General features: G+C 37.1%; 1 protein-coding gene across 1 annotated transcript in view; it reads right to left on the bottom strand.

The window, feature by feature from the left end:
- The window catches only part of NRK (Nik related kinase), a 156,893-nt gene that overhangs the window by 58,028 nt on the left and 80,784 nt on the right, over window positions 1–18,081 (bottom strand). The window contains exons 5-8 of the mRNA XM_043569920.1: window positions 15,161–15,286; window positions 11,472–11,582; window positions 9,901–9,991; window positions 1,186–1,316 (exon numbers count right to left, since the gene is read on the bottom strand). Coding sequence (XP_043425855.1) covers window positions 1,186–1,316; window positions 9,901–9,991; window positions 11,472–11,582; window positions 15,161–15,286 — 459 coding nt within the window. The remainder of the gene's footprint in view (window positions 1–1,185; window positions 1,317–9,900; window positions 9,992–11,471; window positions 11,583–15,160; window positions 15,287–18,081) is intronic.

The following is an 18,081-nucleotide window of genomic DNA, read 5'->3' as shown; positions in this document are numbered from 1 at the left end:
TACTTGAATATAGTAAATTGATAATATAAGTATTGTTATTCTAGGAAATGATATTCCAAGAGGATCAAGGAAATTATCCTCACTATTAACTGTACTTCGTTTAGAACGTGGAAAGGGCACAGGGCTGTAGGTACACTGGCTGGCTGGATGACTCCTAAACAAGTCAATTGAATTCTGAGAATCTCAGCTAATAGAGTTCTTAGCTTCAAATGATTGTTGTGATGGTGTAAGTTGAAGCTTTCTTTCAATTAAATGAGGCTAAAAATGAAAAAAAAAATAAATGATTAATATAGGTGAAAGTCCTTTGAAGACTGCAAAAAAATTTGTACAGGCATAAAGCATCATTTTTACAGCAAGCCCCCTAAAAGAACATTATGCTTCCATAGTCTCCATAGCCTGTAATAGCAATAGACTATAAACTCTCAATGGATCTGCTTGCAGATCAAGCAGAGGGCATTTAAGGAAAAGGGAAAAGAGATGAGACTTGAATTAATCAACTTCAAGTATTGAGCTCTAGGTTCCACACAATGAAGCCACAATGAATTGTTTGGATGACTTATGATGTGAAGACTGAATGTGGTTTTTCCAGTCTATAGCAAATGGAGAGTTTTCTTTCCACATCAGGTTTTTGAAATGTGTACATAGATGTATATTGTCCAAATTGCAATTTCAGTGGAAATTTTAATAAATACCATGAATTGTTACTTAATTTGTCTATTCCACTGATTTTCAGTGGTCTGGAGGTGAACCATGACAAGGATTTTCTCCATTACCCTGAGTAATCGAATTATTTTTTTTTCTTTTGAAGCTAAGTTACTGTGGGTATTAATAATTGGCTTTACATTCATTCATTTTTAGGTTTACAAAGTTCTCTGCCCCTGGAAGTTAAATTTCCATATAAAGCCACATAATATAATATTTTTCCCAAGAAGTTGCAAGCTACATGAACTAGACATTCTTCCTCAAATGTAGATAATTACCAGTGGTCTATGTTGTCTATATTCTTAGAAAATATTACATTTATGCATATAATCAAACCACAAATAAGAATAGCAACTAGTCTTTCTTATTAGAGTTTAATGTGAAAGGAGTTGCCTGCTTTTTATTTTTTATCATTTACAAATAAATATTAGTTAAAAGTCCTTTCCAATCTTTGATTCCCACTATGTGAATCTTCACACTTACTCTGTAATCATAGGAGCGTCTTGGGTCCTCATCACAGTCAATCACCTCAGGTGCCATCCAGTATGGCGTCCCAATGAAACTATTTCTCCTCCCATTAGTTCTGCTCACCTGGGCACTCACTCCAAAATCCACTGCAAAATTCACCATATGTCAAAATAATTAATCAGTAACAAAAATCTCAATAAGTTATTGCTTTAACTTGGAAAGCCAATACAAAATCCACAATGGATAACAGATTTTCATTCCAGCCCAGAAAACTTTACCATGAAGTCCACTCCAGAAATACTGAGAATTAGGTTTTTGCTTCTATTTATGTTGGAAAGAGACTCAGAAGTGCTACTATAAATCTACAGTAGGTTTGGCTGAAAGTTTACCATGAATATTAAAAATAAAGTTCCATCAGTATACCCTGAACCTCTGAAGTAATAACATATGTAGTGTTTGGAACTGCCACCAAGCTGAAGGAAGACCAACACTATAAGCAACATCTAAGAAATCTAAAACCTATTGGTAGCTTATTAGGAAGCCTCGCTCATGACATTAGAAAGTCCTATTACACCAATAAAAAAAAATGAGTTTTCTGCTAGAATTTAGTTTAAGTTCTTCTACAGATCTTCTGAATCAGATGCATATATTTACTGTGGCATCTATATCTTAGGTTAGACTGTAAAAGTTCAGTCTTCTATTAATCTGTGGGATACATTATATGAAAATATTTAGTATGGTATCCTCAGTAACAGACAGAAAAAAGGCTAAAGTAGACTGGGGTTATTTAGTCCAGAAAAAAAAAGATGAAAAATGAAAGTAGATGAAATTTTTCAGGGATGAAAAATGAAGTAGATTTTCTAATTTAGAATGGTTTCCAGGAATCTAGAGGATGGATAGCAACACTGTCTAAATAGTAGTTTGAAGAATTTAGGAGAAGAAATGAAAAATTAAAAAGTTAAGAGCTTAAAGAAGTCTTTAAGGAAGGATTTAACAAGAATAAAAAATGCCTATAATATGTGCAAATCATCAGTGGGTATTGAACAATCTCATTATCTACATATTTTTGGAGAACAGGTTAAATCAGAGCCCAGCAGTCTCACTATCCCTGAGGGCCAACTTAAAGGGCCATGAGATACCTATGAAGGCCATGAGCTAATGTATGACATTCAGGGAAGAAAATGAAAAGAGAAAAGACTAGAAGAAAGAGTGATGGATGGAAGAAAAGGAAACAAGAAAGCCTTGAAATGAAGACAGAAGTAGAGATGACACCTCAATAGTGGTATAATTTAACCTTTTCTTTAATGACCTAGGGACCAGAATATAAGGATTACTTATCAATTGCAATTATAATATGATCATTTTCTAGTCTCATTCCTATCACTCCCTTTTTATGGCCTTGGGTTTTCCTTCTGCAACCTTCTCATAATATGTTGCTTAAAAATATCCTGGAATCTGAGAAATGTAAAAACAAATGTATAAGGGTTATATGTAAAATAAGCCTGATTAAATTCTTATCCATACTAAAAGGTCTCTCCCACAGAGTAAAGTACATGAGCTTTAGTGCATGGACTTTGTGACAGATTTTTCAGTGGCATTTCATTTACTTAACAATTTCTCTTCTGTATCGCAAATGGTAGAGTTGGCCAGAAACCTAACTCAAATATATGGGAGTGCTGCCACATGTGAACATAGTATGTATGTAGCCTTGCAACAGATTATCTATCCTGCACATTTGAATATGAGATCCAAATTCCCCCAAGGTATTGGCACAGTGTCTTAAAATTGTATTTCTAGCTTTGTAGCTTTTAAACACATGAGACATAAAACTTTTCTTGAAATTACTTTTTTCTTATTTCAGGAACGATTATTACTCAAGCTTCTTCTGCATATATTCAATGAACACATTCTCAATGAATGAACAAAAATCTCTGCCATGGTTATATTTTTTATAAGGAAAATAGGAACTATCTTAAGGTCATTCTAGAGATACGGTAGAACTGATATCATTTAAAAATAATACAGGAGGGAGGTCGGAAGGAAGATGGCGGCGTAGGAGGACGTTGGGCTCACCGCATGTCCTGCTGATCACTTAGATTCCACCTACACCTACCTAAATAACCCAGAAACCCGCCAGAGGATTAGTAGAACGGAGTCGCCGGAGCCAAGCGCAGACGAGAGGCCCACGGAAGAGGGTAGGAAGGGCAGCGAGGCGGTGTGCGCTCCACGGACTGGCGGGAGGGAGCCGGGGCGGAGGGGCAGCTCACCGGCCAAGCAGAGCCCCCGAGTCTGGCTTGCAAAAGCGGAGGGGCCTGACGGACTGTGTTCCGACAGCAAGCGCAACTTAGCGTCTGGGAGGTCATAAGTTAACAGCTCTGCTCGGAAAGCGGGAAGGCTGGAGGACAAAGGGAGGGAGAGCTGCTGAGCCCCCTGACGACAGAGCTCAGTTTGGTGGGGAACAAAGGCGCTCGCCAGCGCCATCTCCCCCGCCCATCCCCAACCAAAATCCCAAAGAGAACCAGTTCCTGCCAGGGAACTTGCTCGCTCCACGCAAACACCCAACTCTGCGCTTCTGCGGAGCCAAACCTCCAGCAGTGGATCTGACTCCCTCCCGCTGCCACAGGGCCCCTCCTGAAGTGGATCACCTAAGGAGAAGCGATCTAAGCCTGCCCCTCCTGCCCCCGTGCACCTTGCCTACCCACCCCAGCTAATACGCCAGATCCCCAGCATCACAAGCCTGGCAGTGTGCAAGTAGCCCAGACAGGCCACGCCATTCCACAGTGACTCCCGCCCCTAGGAGAGGGGAAGAGAAGGCACACACCAGTCTGACTGTGGCCCCAGCGGTGGGATGGGGGCAGACATCAGGTCTGACTGCGGCTCCGCCCACCAACTCCAGTTATACACCACAGCACAGGAGAAGTGCCCTGCAGGTCCTCACCATGCCAGGGACTATCCAAAATGACCAAGCGGAAGAACTCCCCTCAGAAGAATCTCCAAGAAATAACAACAGCTAATGAGCTGATTAAAAAGGATTTAAACAATATAACAGAAAGTGAATTTAGAATAATAGTCATAAAATTAATTGCTGGGCTTGAAAACAGTATACAGGACAGCAGAGAATCTCTTGCTACAGAGATCAAGGGACTAAGGAACAGTCACGAGGAGCTGAAAAACGCTTTAAACGAAATGCATAACAAAATGGAAACCACCACAGCTCGGCTTGAAGAGGCAGAGGAGAGAATAGGTGAACTAGAAGATAAAGTTATGGAAAAAGAGGAAGCTGAGAAAAAGAGAGATAAAAAAATCCAGGAGTATGAGGGGAAAATTAAAGAACTAAGTGATACACTAAAAAGAAATAATATACACATAATTGGTATCCCAGAGGAGGAAGAGAGAGGGAAAGGTGCTGAAGGGGTACTTGAAGAAATCATAGCTGAGAACTTCCCTGAACTGGGGAAGGAAAAAGGCATTGAAATCCAAGAGGCACAGAGAACTCCCTTCAGACGTAACTTGAATCGATCTTCTGCACGACATATCATAGTGAAACTGGCAAAATACAAGGATAAAGAGAAAATTCTGAAAGCACCAAGGGGTAAACGTGCCCTCACATATAAAGGGAGACTGATAAGACTCGTGACTGATCTCTCTTTTGAAACTTGGCAGGCCAGAAAGTTGGCACGAGATTTTCAGGGTGCTAGACAGAAAAAATATGCAGCCGAGAATCCTTTATCCAGCAAGTCTGTCATTTAGAATAGGAGAGAGAAAGGTCTTCCCAAACAAACAAAAACTGAAGGAATTTGTCACCACTAAACCAGCCCTACAAGAGATCCTAAGGGGGACCCTGTGAGACAAAGTACCAGAGACATCACTACAAGCATAAAACATACAGATCACAATGACTCTAAACCCGTATCTTTCTATAATAACACTGAATGTAAATGGATTAAATGCGCCAACCAAAAGACATAGGGTATCAGAATGGATAAAAAGACAAGACCCATCTATTTGCTGTCTACAAGAGACCCATTTTAGACCTGAGGACACCTTTAGATTGAGAGTGAGGGGATGGAGAACTATTTATCATGCTACTGGAAGCCAAAAGAAAGCTGGAGTAGCCATACTTATATCAGACAAACTAGACTTTAAATTAAAGGCTGTAACAAGAGATGAAGAAGGACATTATATAATAGTTACAGGGTCTATCCAACAGGAAGAGCTAACAATTATAAATGTCTATGCGCCGAATACCGGAGCCCCCAAATATATAAAACAATTACTCATAAACATAAGCAACCTTATTGATAAGAATGTGGTAATTGCAGGGGACTTTAACACCCCACTTACAGAAACGGATAGATCATCTAGATACACGGTCAATAAAGACACAAGGGCCCTGAATGAGACATTGGATAAGATGGACTTGACAGATATATTTAGAACTCTGCATCCCAAAGCAACAGAATATACTTTCTTCTCCAGTGCACATGGAACATTCTCCAAGATAGATCATATACTGGGTCACAAAACAGCCCTTCATAAGTTTACCAGAATTGAAATTATACCATGCATACTTTCAGACCACAATGCTATGAAGCTTGAAATCAACCACAGAAAAAAGTCTGGAAAACCTCCAAAAGCATGGAGGTTAAAGAACACCCTACTAAAGAATGAATGGGTCAACCAGGCAATTAGAGAAGAAATTTAAAAATATATGGAAACAAGTGAAAATGAAAAGACAACTCTCCAAATGATTTGGGATGCAGCAAAGGCAGCCCTGAGAGTAAAATACATAGCAATCAAGGCCTATCTGAAGAAACAAGAAAAATCCCAAATACAAAATCTAGCAGCACACCAAAGGAAATAGAGGCAGAACAGCAAAGACACCCCAAACCCAGCAGAAGAAGAGAAATAATAAAGATCAGAGCAGAAATAAACAATATAGAATCTAAAAAAACTGTAGAGCAGATCAACGAAACCAAGAGTTGGTTTTTTGAAAAAATAAACAAAATTGACAAACCTCTAGCCAGGCTTCTCAAAAAGAAAAGGGAGATGACCCAAATAGATAAAATCATGAATGAAAATGGAATTATTACAACCAATCCCTCAGAGATACAAACAATTATCAGGGAATACTATGAAAAATTATATGCCAACAAACTGGACAACCTGGAAGAAATGGACAAATTCCTGAACACCCACACTCTCCCAAAACTCAATCAGGAGGAAATAGAGAGCTTGAACAGACCCATAACCAGCCAAGAAATTGAATCGGTTATCAAAAATCTCCCAACAAATAAGAGTCCAGGACCAGATGGCTTCCCAGGGGAGTTCTCTCAGACGTTTAAAGCAGAGATAATACCTATCCTTCTCAAGCTATTCCAAGAAATAGAAAGGGAAGGAAAACTTCCAGACTCATTCTATGAAGCCAGCATTACTTTGATTCCTAAACCAGACAGAGACCCAGTAAAAAAAGAGAACTACAGGCCAATATCCCTGATGAATATGGATGCAAACATTCTCAATAAGATACTAGCAAATCGAATTCAACGGCATATAAAAAGAATTATTCACCATGATCAAGTGGGATTCATTCCTGGGATGCAGGGCTGGTTCAACATTCACAAATCAATCAACGTGATACATCACATTAACAACAAAAAAGAGAAGAACCATAGGATCCTGTCAATCGATGCAGAAAAGGCCTTTGACAAAATCCAGCACCCTTTTTAATAAAAACCCTTGAGAAAGTCGGGATAGAAGGAACATACTTAAAGATCATAAAAGCCATTTATGAAAAGCCCACAGCTAACATCATCTTCAATGGGGAAAAACTGAGAGCTTTTTCCCTGAGATCAGGAACACGACAGGGATGCCCACTCTCACCGCTGTTGTTTAACATAGTGCTGGAAGTTCTAGCATCAGCAATCAGACAACAAAAGGAAATCAAAGGCATCAAAATTGGCAAAGATGAAGTCAAGCTTTCGCTTTTTGCAGATGACATGATACTATACATGGAAAATCCGATAGACTCCACCAAAAGTCTGCTAGAACTGATACATGAATTCAGCAAAGTTGCAGGATACAAAATCAATGTACAGAAATCAGTTGCATTCTTATACACTAACAATGAAGCAACAGAAAGACAAATAAAGAAACTGATCCCATTCACAATTGCACCAAGAAGCATAAAATACCTAGGAATAAATCTAACCAAAGATGTAAAGGATCTGTATGCTGAAAACTATAGAAAGCTTATGAAGGTAATTGAAGAAGATTTAAAGAAATGGAAAGACATTCCCTGCTCATGGATTGGAAAAATAAATATTGTCAAAATGTCAATACTACCCAAAGCTATCTACACATTCAATGCAATCCCAATCAAAATTGCACCAGCATTCTTCTCGAAACTAGAACAAGTAATCCTAAAATTCATATGGAACCACAAAAGGCCCCGAAAAGCCAAAGTAATTTTGAAGAAGAAGACCAAAGCAGGAGGCATCACAATCCCAGACTTTAGCCTCTACTACAAAGCTGTCATCATCAAGACAGCATGGTATTGGCACCAAAACAGACACATAGACCAATGGAATAGAATAGAAACCCCAGAACTAGACCCACAAACGTATGGCCAACTCATCTTTGACAAAGCAGGAAAGAACATCCAATGGAAAAAAGACAGCCTCTTTAACAAATGGTGCTGGGAGAACTGGACAGCAACATGCAGAAGGTTGAAACTAGACCACTTTCTCACACCATTCACAAAAATAAACTCAAAATGGATAAAGGACCTAAATGTGAGACAGGAAACCATCAAAACCTTAGAGGAGAAAGCAGGAAAAGACCTCTCTGACCTCAGCCGTAGCAATCTCTTACTCGACACGTCCCCAAAGGCAAGGGAATTAAAAGCAAAAGTGAATTACTGGGATCTTATGAAGATAAAAAGCTTCTGCACAGCAAAGGAAACAACCAACAAAACTAAAAGGCAACCAACGGAATGGGAAAACATATTCGCAAATGACATATCGGACAAAGGGCTAGTATCCAAAATCTATAAAGAGCTCACCAAACTCCACACCCGAAAAACAAAAAACCCAGTGAAGAAATGGGCAGAAAACATGAATAGACACTTCTCTAAAGAAGACATCCGGATGGCCAACAGGCACATGAAAAGATGTTCAGCGTCGCTCCTTATCAGGGAAATACAAATCAAAACCACACTCAGGTATCACCTCACACCAGTCAGAGTGGCCAAAATGAACAAATCAAGAGACTATAGATGCTGGAGAGGATGTGGAGAAACGGGAACCCTCTTGCACTGTTGGTGGGAATGCAAATTGGTGCAGCCGCTCTGGAAAGCAGTGTGGAGGTTCCTCAGAAAATTAAAAATAGACCTACCCTATGACCCAGCAATAGCACTGCTAGGAATTTATCCAAGGGATACAGGAGTACTGATGCATAGGGCCACTTGTACCCCAATGTTCATAGCAGCACTCTCAACAATAGCCAAATTATGGAAAGAGCCTAAATGTCCATCAACTGATGAATGGATAAAGAAATTGTGGTTTATATACACAATGGAATACTACGTGGCAATGAGAAAAAATGAAATATGGCCTTTTGTAGCAACGTGGATGGAACCGGAGAGTGTGATGCTAAGTGAAATAAGCCATACAGAGAAAGACAGATACCATATGGTTTCACTCTTTGTGGATCCTGAGAAACTTAACAGGAACCCATGGGGGAGGGGAAGGAAAAAAAAAAAGAGGTTAGAGTGGGAGACAGCCAAAGCATAAGAGACTGTTAAAAACTGAGAAGAAACTGAGGGTTGATGGGGGGTGGGAGGGAGGAGAGGGTGAGTGATGGGTATTGAGGAGGGCACCTTTTGGGATGAGCACTGGGTGTTGTATGGAAACCAATTTGACAATAAATTTCATATAAAAAAATAAAAATAAAATAAAAATAATACAGGATTTAATACCAGTGGTTTATATTCTCTATCAATGAGGTTATCTGCCATTGCATAGTACTAACATTAATCATATGGTATTATTTAAAACCCAACCAATGATATTTATATTAAACATTAAAGGATACAATAAATTCCACCCTGTGTGCCTGTGAGACAATATGTGTGGTTATTTTTAAATAAATTATGCCATTTAAATCTTGGAATAGAAACCCAGGGACTTTCTGGTCTTTTGATTTCTAATTCTGAACTTGATTTTGATATTATGAGAGCCACTGGTATCAGTTCTTTAAATATTTGAGGCAAAATTCCAAAGAAGCAATTTATGCTTAAGTAATTTAAACGTTATTTGATGTTCTTTGGAAAATATGGCTTTGTGATGTGGAAGAATTGTCTCTGTTTCTTGTCCATGGCACAAAATCTTGCACATAATAAATACTCAATTCAATTGTTGAAATAAATATAATATCTATACTTAATAGAGAGTAAAACAATGACCAAAATGTATGCCTTCCATTATAATTTAAAAGTTATTTTGAACTAATGATTCCAGAGAAGCAGTAAATGGTGCCTTTTTCTCCTGCTCCACCTTCCTCACCAAACAAATTTTCAAAATTTCACTGGTTTTGTAAGCAATGAAGACACAGCCTAAATAAGTAGCAGATATTGTTAATGAAATTATATAAAAACATAGTTATCTTAAAGGATTATTCTCCATTAAAATATTTTGGGCACCACTTAAAGTACTGCAAGAACAAACTTACCAAGTTTTACTTCAGCATTATGAGTCAGTAACACATTCTGACCTTTGATGTCCCGGTGAATTACACGGTGTGCATGAAGATGAGCTAAGCCCTGCACATAGATAATGTATATTTATTTTAAAAGTCACATCAGTATATATATTTTCTCTCTTTCTGGTACTGTTCTTAGTATTTTTGGAAAACCTTTTGGTAAGAAAAATGGCCCAGATTTGCTTTTTTCAGACAAAATTCTTTCTTTAGGCTGGAATTACTACAACCAGTTCCCAGAAATACTGCTTTTGGCTATAAGGACAGGAAAATAAATCAGGACACCCATGAAAGGAAAAGAACACCAAAAAGTAATGTTTGTATACATTGGGCCGTTTACCTTCCTTTCTAGCCTCCATCTTTCCAACTAACCATAAGAGTGAAGACCTGGACACCTTAAATATAATAGCCACTGTTTTACTCTATTCCTCATTCAACCATTTCATTAATCCAGAATATTTTCTAGTCAACCTTGTAGGCTGAGAATTTGGGGGACTATGGAAATTCCTTTGAAAGCATTTGCAATTTGTATTGGCTTACTATGTTGGCTCCAGCCTGTTCACCACTAAAACTAACCTGTGACCTGGCTTCAGTGAGATTGCTCCAGATAATAACTGGGGATTAATAACAGAAGTAACAGTAAAAACAGCTAATATTAATTGAATCCTTTATTTTGTTTTACTTTATTGCCAGGCACTGTGCTAAGTGCTTTACATGAAGGAAATTATGAAGCTGTCACTGCAATCCTTTGAGGAAGGTACTACTATCACCTCGTATTATAGATAAGAAAAGTGAGATTTGGAAAAATTAAGTAACTGATTCAAGGACACACAGCTAATACATCATGAACCAGAATTTAAACTCAGTATAGAGTTTGCACTCAACTAGTTACACTATTAGCACAAGTGAATCCAATTAAGATGGGAGGAAGGACATTCTAACAGTATATCAGTGGTCCGATTCAGTTCTGTTAATATCCTTCTCGGGTGACCCTAAGCACCTAAGCCACACAGAAAAATTTGAGTGTGGTAGATCAAGAATATTGTTCTCATCCAACTTGGTATTCAAAATGAAGCAAGCTTTAAAAGTAGGGCATTTTTCAAATAGGATATCTGTCTGCAAAATGGTTATGGATGGTTTGGGGCCATTCTGTAAAACACGGACTTTTGTCTCACTTTTAATCTCTAACGATATAGTGCAGCTTTTTTTTTTTAAGAACTCTAAAAATCTGAATGATGTAATAAATATTCCAAGTCGTTATTTCTATGATCCAATGAACACAATAGTCTAACTCTGACAGAACCGTTAAAGAGCAAGGCTTGGAAGGGCCTGGTTACCCGTATTGCAACCTATCTAAAGTTAAGGACATAGACATCACCTGAAAATCTGCTTTCTCTAAAGCCTTTAGGTCTTTTTTGGTATCCTGATCCAGAGATTATGTTTAGAATTCTTAAACCAACCTGTATGAGCAAGTATAAAGTACACTGCATATATTACTCCCAGGTATTTTCAAGGCAGGGGAGAATGACTATATGAAGACTCACCTGAAGGATTTCTCGGCAGATATAAGCAATCCAATCTTCTTTCAAACTCTGATTTCTGGTCATTCTTACTACATCAGTGACTGAGCCTGCTGCACATAACTCCATCACCATCTGCAGGGAAGTCAGCAAAGTGTCAAGAATTAGAAAGTAGTTCTATGAAAATATCTGGAGAGTTTTAGTCCACATGGCTTGTATTTATATGTAATGTTAGGGATTAAGACATTGCAAATACTGGCTCAATTGTCTGGTGGGAGTCTCTAAAGGCTAGTGGAATTAGAGAGTTGGAACCTATCCAAAGATCAGTGGAGGGAGGGAAGGCAGGTACCACACCAGGGATATTTAACCAAGAGGTAGAATTTGAGCTAAGCCTTGAAGGATAGTGTTTGGATATAAAGAGAAGGAAGAACATTCAGTTTATTGAAAAAAGAATGATTATATTCCTGTAGAAAGCTTGTGCAGGAGACAAGCCTGAGTGATGCCTGGAGTGCAACAGAAAAGATCATTGAAGGAACAATTTGATTGCAAGTGAAGAAGCAGGATAGAAGGATCTCAAAAGAATTTGCACTTCAACATTAAGACTAAATTTGTTTGTTATTGTTGTTTTGTTTTTGTTTCTAAATTCTAAATTTTAAATTATTGTTTCCTGAGATAGTGGCAAACTACAATTTCAAGGGGTAAACTATCAATTGTATTCCTATAGGGCATTTTTTCCCAAATGACTTTACTGCTAAGGAAACTCTATTTTAAGGCTATTATCACTGAAACCATCTTGTTCAGATGTTACTTTATTAACAAAAATTTCTCAGAAAATTTATCTTTTTGCCATCAATTAATCAGGTACTAAACTAGTAAATTTCCTTTCCTATATTAGCTGGCTAGAGGCCTGGACAATGTAAAAGAGAATGTATCTATTATAATCAACCCAACAAACTTTTCTTAAGCACAGGCTTCTGCATTAGTGCCCATGTCAAAACCTCTCTATAAATACAACAAAACATGTTTTTTTTAAACTGTAGGCAAGTTAATTATTGCTGTAGATGAAGGAAACCTAAAGGATATGCCCCAAATCATGAATATGTAAAGTCTACCTCATTTCTTGTTGTAATGCTAACATTTTCTTTTCAGTAAATCATTCCTTTAATTTATATTTGTTCACAATTCATATTATTGCATATCTTTCACATAAGTACACTCTCACAAAAAAGAAGAGAAGAAATTGCCTAACAAAACTAATTATACAGAGAAACCAAGAAAGTTTAATTTTCATGTTAACTGTATTAAATGGTCACAACATGTACAACTGTGGTAATGGAAGCAAAGTGGCTCATTTTGAACCATGACAAACATAAATTAAAGCCATTCATTCAGATGTACCCTGGAAAAATCTTGCTAATGTTACTTAAGTCAGAAGCGCTCTAGTCTTAAAGGTACATAAAGACATTTTCAATTATTTTCCCAGCTTTGTAAGCATGATGTCTGGCACATACACTTTATAAATGGTAATTATTTAGTCATTTACTTACTTCCTATTTGTTTTGATTTATATGGGCAAGACAGTGTAAATGGTCCCATGAAAACTCTTGCCTCCACAAATAATTTATTCATCCTTCAGATCTCAGTTCAAAAAAAAGTTTATGGGGCACCTGGGTGGCTCAGTCAGTTGAGCGTCTGACTTTGGCTCAGGTCATGATCTCACGGTTTCTGAGTTCAAGCCCCGTTTCGGGCTCTGTGCTGACAGCTCGGAGCCTGGAGCCTGCTTCAGATTCTGTGTCTCCCTCTCTCTCTGCCCCTCCCCCCTCTCACAAATAAATAAACGTTAAAAAAACTTTTAAAAAAAAAGTTTATTAAAGAAGAGTTTCTCGGGGCGCCTGGGTGGCGCAGTTGGTTAAGCGTCCGACTTCAGCCAGGTCACGATCTCACAGTCCGTGAGTTCGAGCCCCGCGTCGGGCTCTGGGCTGATGGCTCAGAGCCTGGAGCCTGTTTCCGATCCTGTGTCTCCCTCTCTCTCTGCCCCTCCCCCGTTCATGCTCTGTCTCTCTCTGTCCCAAAAATAAATAAACGTTGAAAAAAAAAATTAATAAAAAAAAGAAGAGTTTCTCATTCCCTACTTAACTTAGATACCTTTGTTATTTGCCCACATAGAAGCATGCTATTTGCCCACACAGAAGCATGTTATTTCCCTTTTGACCAATTATATACTCATTTGTGTGATTATTTGACTGATACTGGTCATTGCAAACGGACTGTAAGTTCCAACAGGTCCGGGACATGTTTGTTCAGTTTATCCATGTAATCTCATAATCTAGCAGAAGGCCTGGCAAATAGATGGTTTTGAATAAATATGTTGAATAATTGATTGAATTGAGTACTGATAAATACATCTAATAAGGAGACTGCCATACAAGCAAGAGGAAAAAAATTGTAAGTAAAATTATATTAAAAGACAAATATTGTATGCCAAAAATATACCAATAGTCATTAAAGGTATACAGCAATATTTAATGAAATGCCAACGGGAGTTGTCAGATAAAAGAAGATTTACTTAACTGGACATTTGGAATAAAATGGGATTAAAGTGAAGATGTTTAATTTGGTGGTTTTGAAAGTGTGGTACCCAGACCAGTAGCATAAACATCATCATCTGTTGTTAAAAAGTGCAAATTCATGGGCCCACACCCCACACCAATGGAATCAGTAACCCTATGGGTAGAGCTCAGCAATCTGTGTTTTATCAGGCTTTCCAGGAGATTCAGATGCACACTAAAGTTTGAGAACCACTATTTCAATTCAGTTCCTTGTTGAAAATATTTCTATAATGTCCACTGCCCTGCTTCCTAAAGTCCATTATGTAATGTGGAACAATCTTTCCTTGACAACTGAAGGTTCTTAAAATTCTTAGTTATTATTTTGAAAAAAAAAAAACAATACTATTCTTGACTTGAAATGGAAATGGAAATGTAGCTAGCAATTGGACACTGACCCCACTTCTGTTCTAAATATTCCTTTTGAAATAAACAAATCTCTGACCAGAGCTCATTTTCTTGTTATTTGACTATTTCTGCCATAGTGGGAGGCAGCAACATTCTGGTAACTGTAGCTTATGTTTTAGTTACCCTATACAATTTATATCTCATTGATCTTTAATTTGTGACAGTATAGGTATAAGTAGACTAAGAAAAAGATAAGTCAACTAACAAATTAGAAAAAAACTTCGGGAGTTATGTTTAAACTTCCGGGAGTTATGTTTAAACATACGTGCATTTCCTTAGAAAAACTTAAATGCATCCATATGTTCATGCTGAATGCTAATTAGAATTGATACTTATCCAGTCATTATTTGCAAGTCCATCAGGTAGTCTCCTTAGCCATACCTCTAATTTACCAGCAAATATACAGAAAAAGTTAAAAGCAGCAAAACGATATTTAAAAAGAAACATGTTAAATATTCCCAGTGTTCATTTGAGTCCTCCTCTATTTTACCCTGAAGACCCTTGCCAGGAACTTATGTTACTTTTCCATACTTTATTAGTCCCATCTCCAGGAATCAGAACACATTTTGTCATACTACTTTGAGCAGTGGAGTGTTTAAGTATTCCTGTAAGTGCACAAAAGTGCATCTCAGCTTGTGAAAATGTATTTCCTCAAGTGAGATTTAGTCTTAGGAAATAAGATCAAGGTTAAATACATACCCAAAGTTGGTGCCTCTGGCCGGGGGGGCTCAGCTTGAAAAAAGCACCATAGAAGGACACAATGTTTTTGTGGAAAGAGTACTTCTTTAAAAGGTTGAGTTCAGTCCTAAGATCCTCTTCCTCATCCTGCAGAATAAACAATAGACAATAAAGTTCCTAAACTATGCCAGTTAATAACTATGGGATCCTAAACTAGAGTAGAACAAAGGAAATTCTATGGCCACCCATTATACCCCACAGCAATTTATAATATAATCTCAACTAGAATTATCAGAGAATGGAGATCTCTGGTTAACCGGGAATTTTGGAGAAAATAAAGCTTAATTGAAGATCTTTTAATTTAGTGGTTCTGAAAGTGTGATTCCTACACCAGCAGCAATGGCCATTGTATAAAGTTTTCACTGAAAAGAATCATTACATTTTGTTTATTTTGTAACTGTTTTATTGGAATATAATTTACATCCATACAACTCGTCCATTTAAAGTGAAAATTCAATGGTGTTTAGTATATTAACAGAATTATGCAACCATCACCACAATCCATTTTAAAATATTTTTATCACCCCAAAAGGAAAACTTATACCCTTTAGTTATCACACACAAATTCTCCTACAAACACATACCAGTTTTAATGAACCACTAATATATTTTCTATTTCTATAGATGTATCTATCCTGGACATTTTATATAAATGAAAATCATTTCATATGTGGACTTTTGTGACTAACTTTTTTCCCAAGTTTTGCCCATATTGCAAAATATATCATTATTTTATTCATTTTCATTTTCATTTATTAACTGATAGACATTTGGGTTAGCTCTGTCTTTTGGCTATTATTAATAATGCTGCTGTGAGCATTCATATCAAGTTTTTATTTGAATATATGCTTTTATTTCTTTTTGGTGAATATATATATTTATTTCTTTTTGGTATATACATAGAAGTGAAATTATTAGGTCAAATAGTAACTCTGTATTTAACATTTTGATGAAATGCCAAATCATTTCCACAGTGCTGCACCTATTTACATTTCCAACAGCAATAATGATTCCAATTTCTCCATACCCTCATCAACACATATTATTTTCTGTTTTATTATTATAACCATCCTAGTGGGTGTCAAATGGTATCTCACTGTAGTTTTGGCTTAAAATTCTCTGATGACTGATCATATTAATGATCTGTTCATGTGCTCATTGGCCATTTGTATATGATCTTCAGAGGAATGTCTAGTTGAAAATCTTTGCCCCTGTTTTCTAATTACGTTATTTGTCTTTTCATTATTGAATTGTAAGATTTATTTATACATCTTAGACCCAAGTACTTTATAAGGTATTTGATTTGCAAACATTTTGTCCCATTCTGTGGGTTGTCTTTTCACTATCTTGATAGTGTTCTTTGTGAAATAAAGTTTTTAATTTTAATAAAGTCTGATTTATTGATTTCTTATTTTATTGTTTATACTTTTGGTGTCATATCTAAAAATCCATTGCCAAAACTAAGGTCATGAATATTTATCCCAATGTTTTCTTCTAATAAGCATTTTATAGTTTTAGTTCTCACATTTAGGTATTTGATCATTTTGAGTTAATTTTCAATTTTTTTAATGTTTATTTATTTTTGAAAGAGAGAGACAGAACGTAGAGCAAGGGAGGGGCAGAGAGAGAGAGAGGAAGACACAGAATTGGAAGCAGGCTCCAGGCTCTGAGCTATCGGCACAGAGTCTGATGCAGGGTTCAAACTCAAGATCTGTGAGATCATGATCTGAGTCAAGTAGGTCGCCCAACTGACTGAGCCACCCAGGTGCCCCTTAATTGTTAAATAAAGTAGGGGTCTAAGTTCATTCTTTTACATTTGGATATCTACTTATCTCAGCATCATTTGTTGAAAAGACCATTTTTTCCCCATGTATTGTCTTTGCTATGGTGTCAAAAATCACTTGACCATAGGTATATGGAAGTAGTGCTATTCCATTGATCTGTGTATCTATCCTTATACATGTAACCACACTGACTTGGTTTGTGACTCATTGCATTTTTTTAAATGTTTATTTATTTATTTTTGAAGAGAGAGAGAGAGACAGAGAGAGAGATAATGAATCCCAAGCAGGCCCCACACTGTCAGCACAGAGTCTGAGGTGAGGCTTGAATTCACAGACTGTGAGATCATGACCTGAGCTGAAATCAAGAGTTGGGTGCTTAAACAACTGAGCCACCCAGGTGCCCCTCTGACTCACTGCATTTCAAAGGTACTGGTTTGATCTGTGCTAATTTTTTTTAAAAGATATGCTTAAAGTCATTTATTTTCTTAACCACAACAGTGATACATATGGATAAAATATATTTACATATATGAAATAAAATATGTAAGTACTCCACAATCACTGAACATTTCTTCCTACCAATGGTAACAGTTGAGTGTATATTCCTCCAGACATTTTTATTCCTGCAGAATATATATATTTCACTACTCTGCAACTCACATGTCTTATTCAATACCCAAAGCACACATTTCTACATCAATAAGAATAAATGCACTTCCTTTCTATGGATGTGTAGAATTATATTGAATAAAGATACGAGGCTGCCACTCAGGGTATAGGTCAGGGCTAAAGGTATGTTTTTGAGAATTATCTCTATAGTGATAACTGAAGCTATCTTTTTGGATGGGTTCACCCAGGTAGAATACATAATTTGAAGAGCTATTTCTAGAAGAAGACAGTGTGATGTCATCAGAAAAGGGCATCTACACTGAGCATAAGGACACATGGGTTTTACAACAAATAGCTAAAAGTTGGAAATTTACTTAATTTTCCCAAGGTTGAATTTGTCCTCAGAAGTCTGATGGAAGTTGGCAGCCATTACCTATCTAAATGGAATACTAGTAGAACCAAATAGGACAATATATTTAAAGTTCTTTG

The sequence above is a fragment of the Prionailurus bengalensis genome, chromosome X, assembly GCF_016509475.1.
Source record: "Prionailurus bengalensis isolate Pbe53 chromosome X, Fcat_Pben_1.1_paternal_pri, whole genome shotgun sequence".
NCBI classification, from domain to species: Eukaryota; Metazoa; Chordata; class Mammalia; order Carnivora; family Felidae; genus Prionailurus; species Prionailurus bengalensis.
Note: the sequence above shows the minus strand (reverse complement) of the source record. Positions and strands in the feature narration are given on the sequence as shown.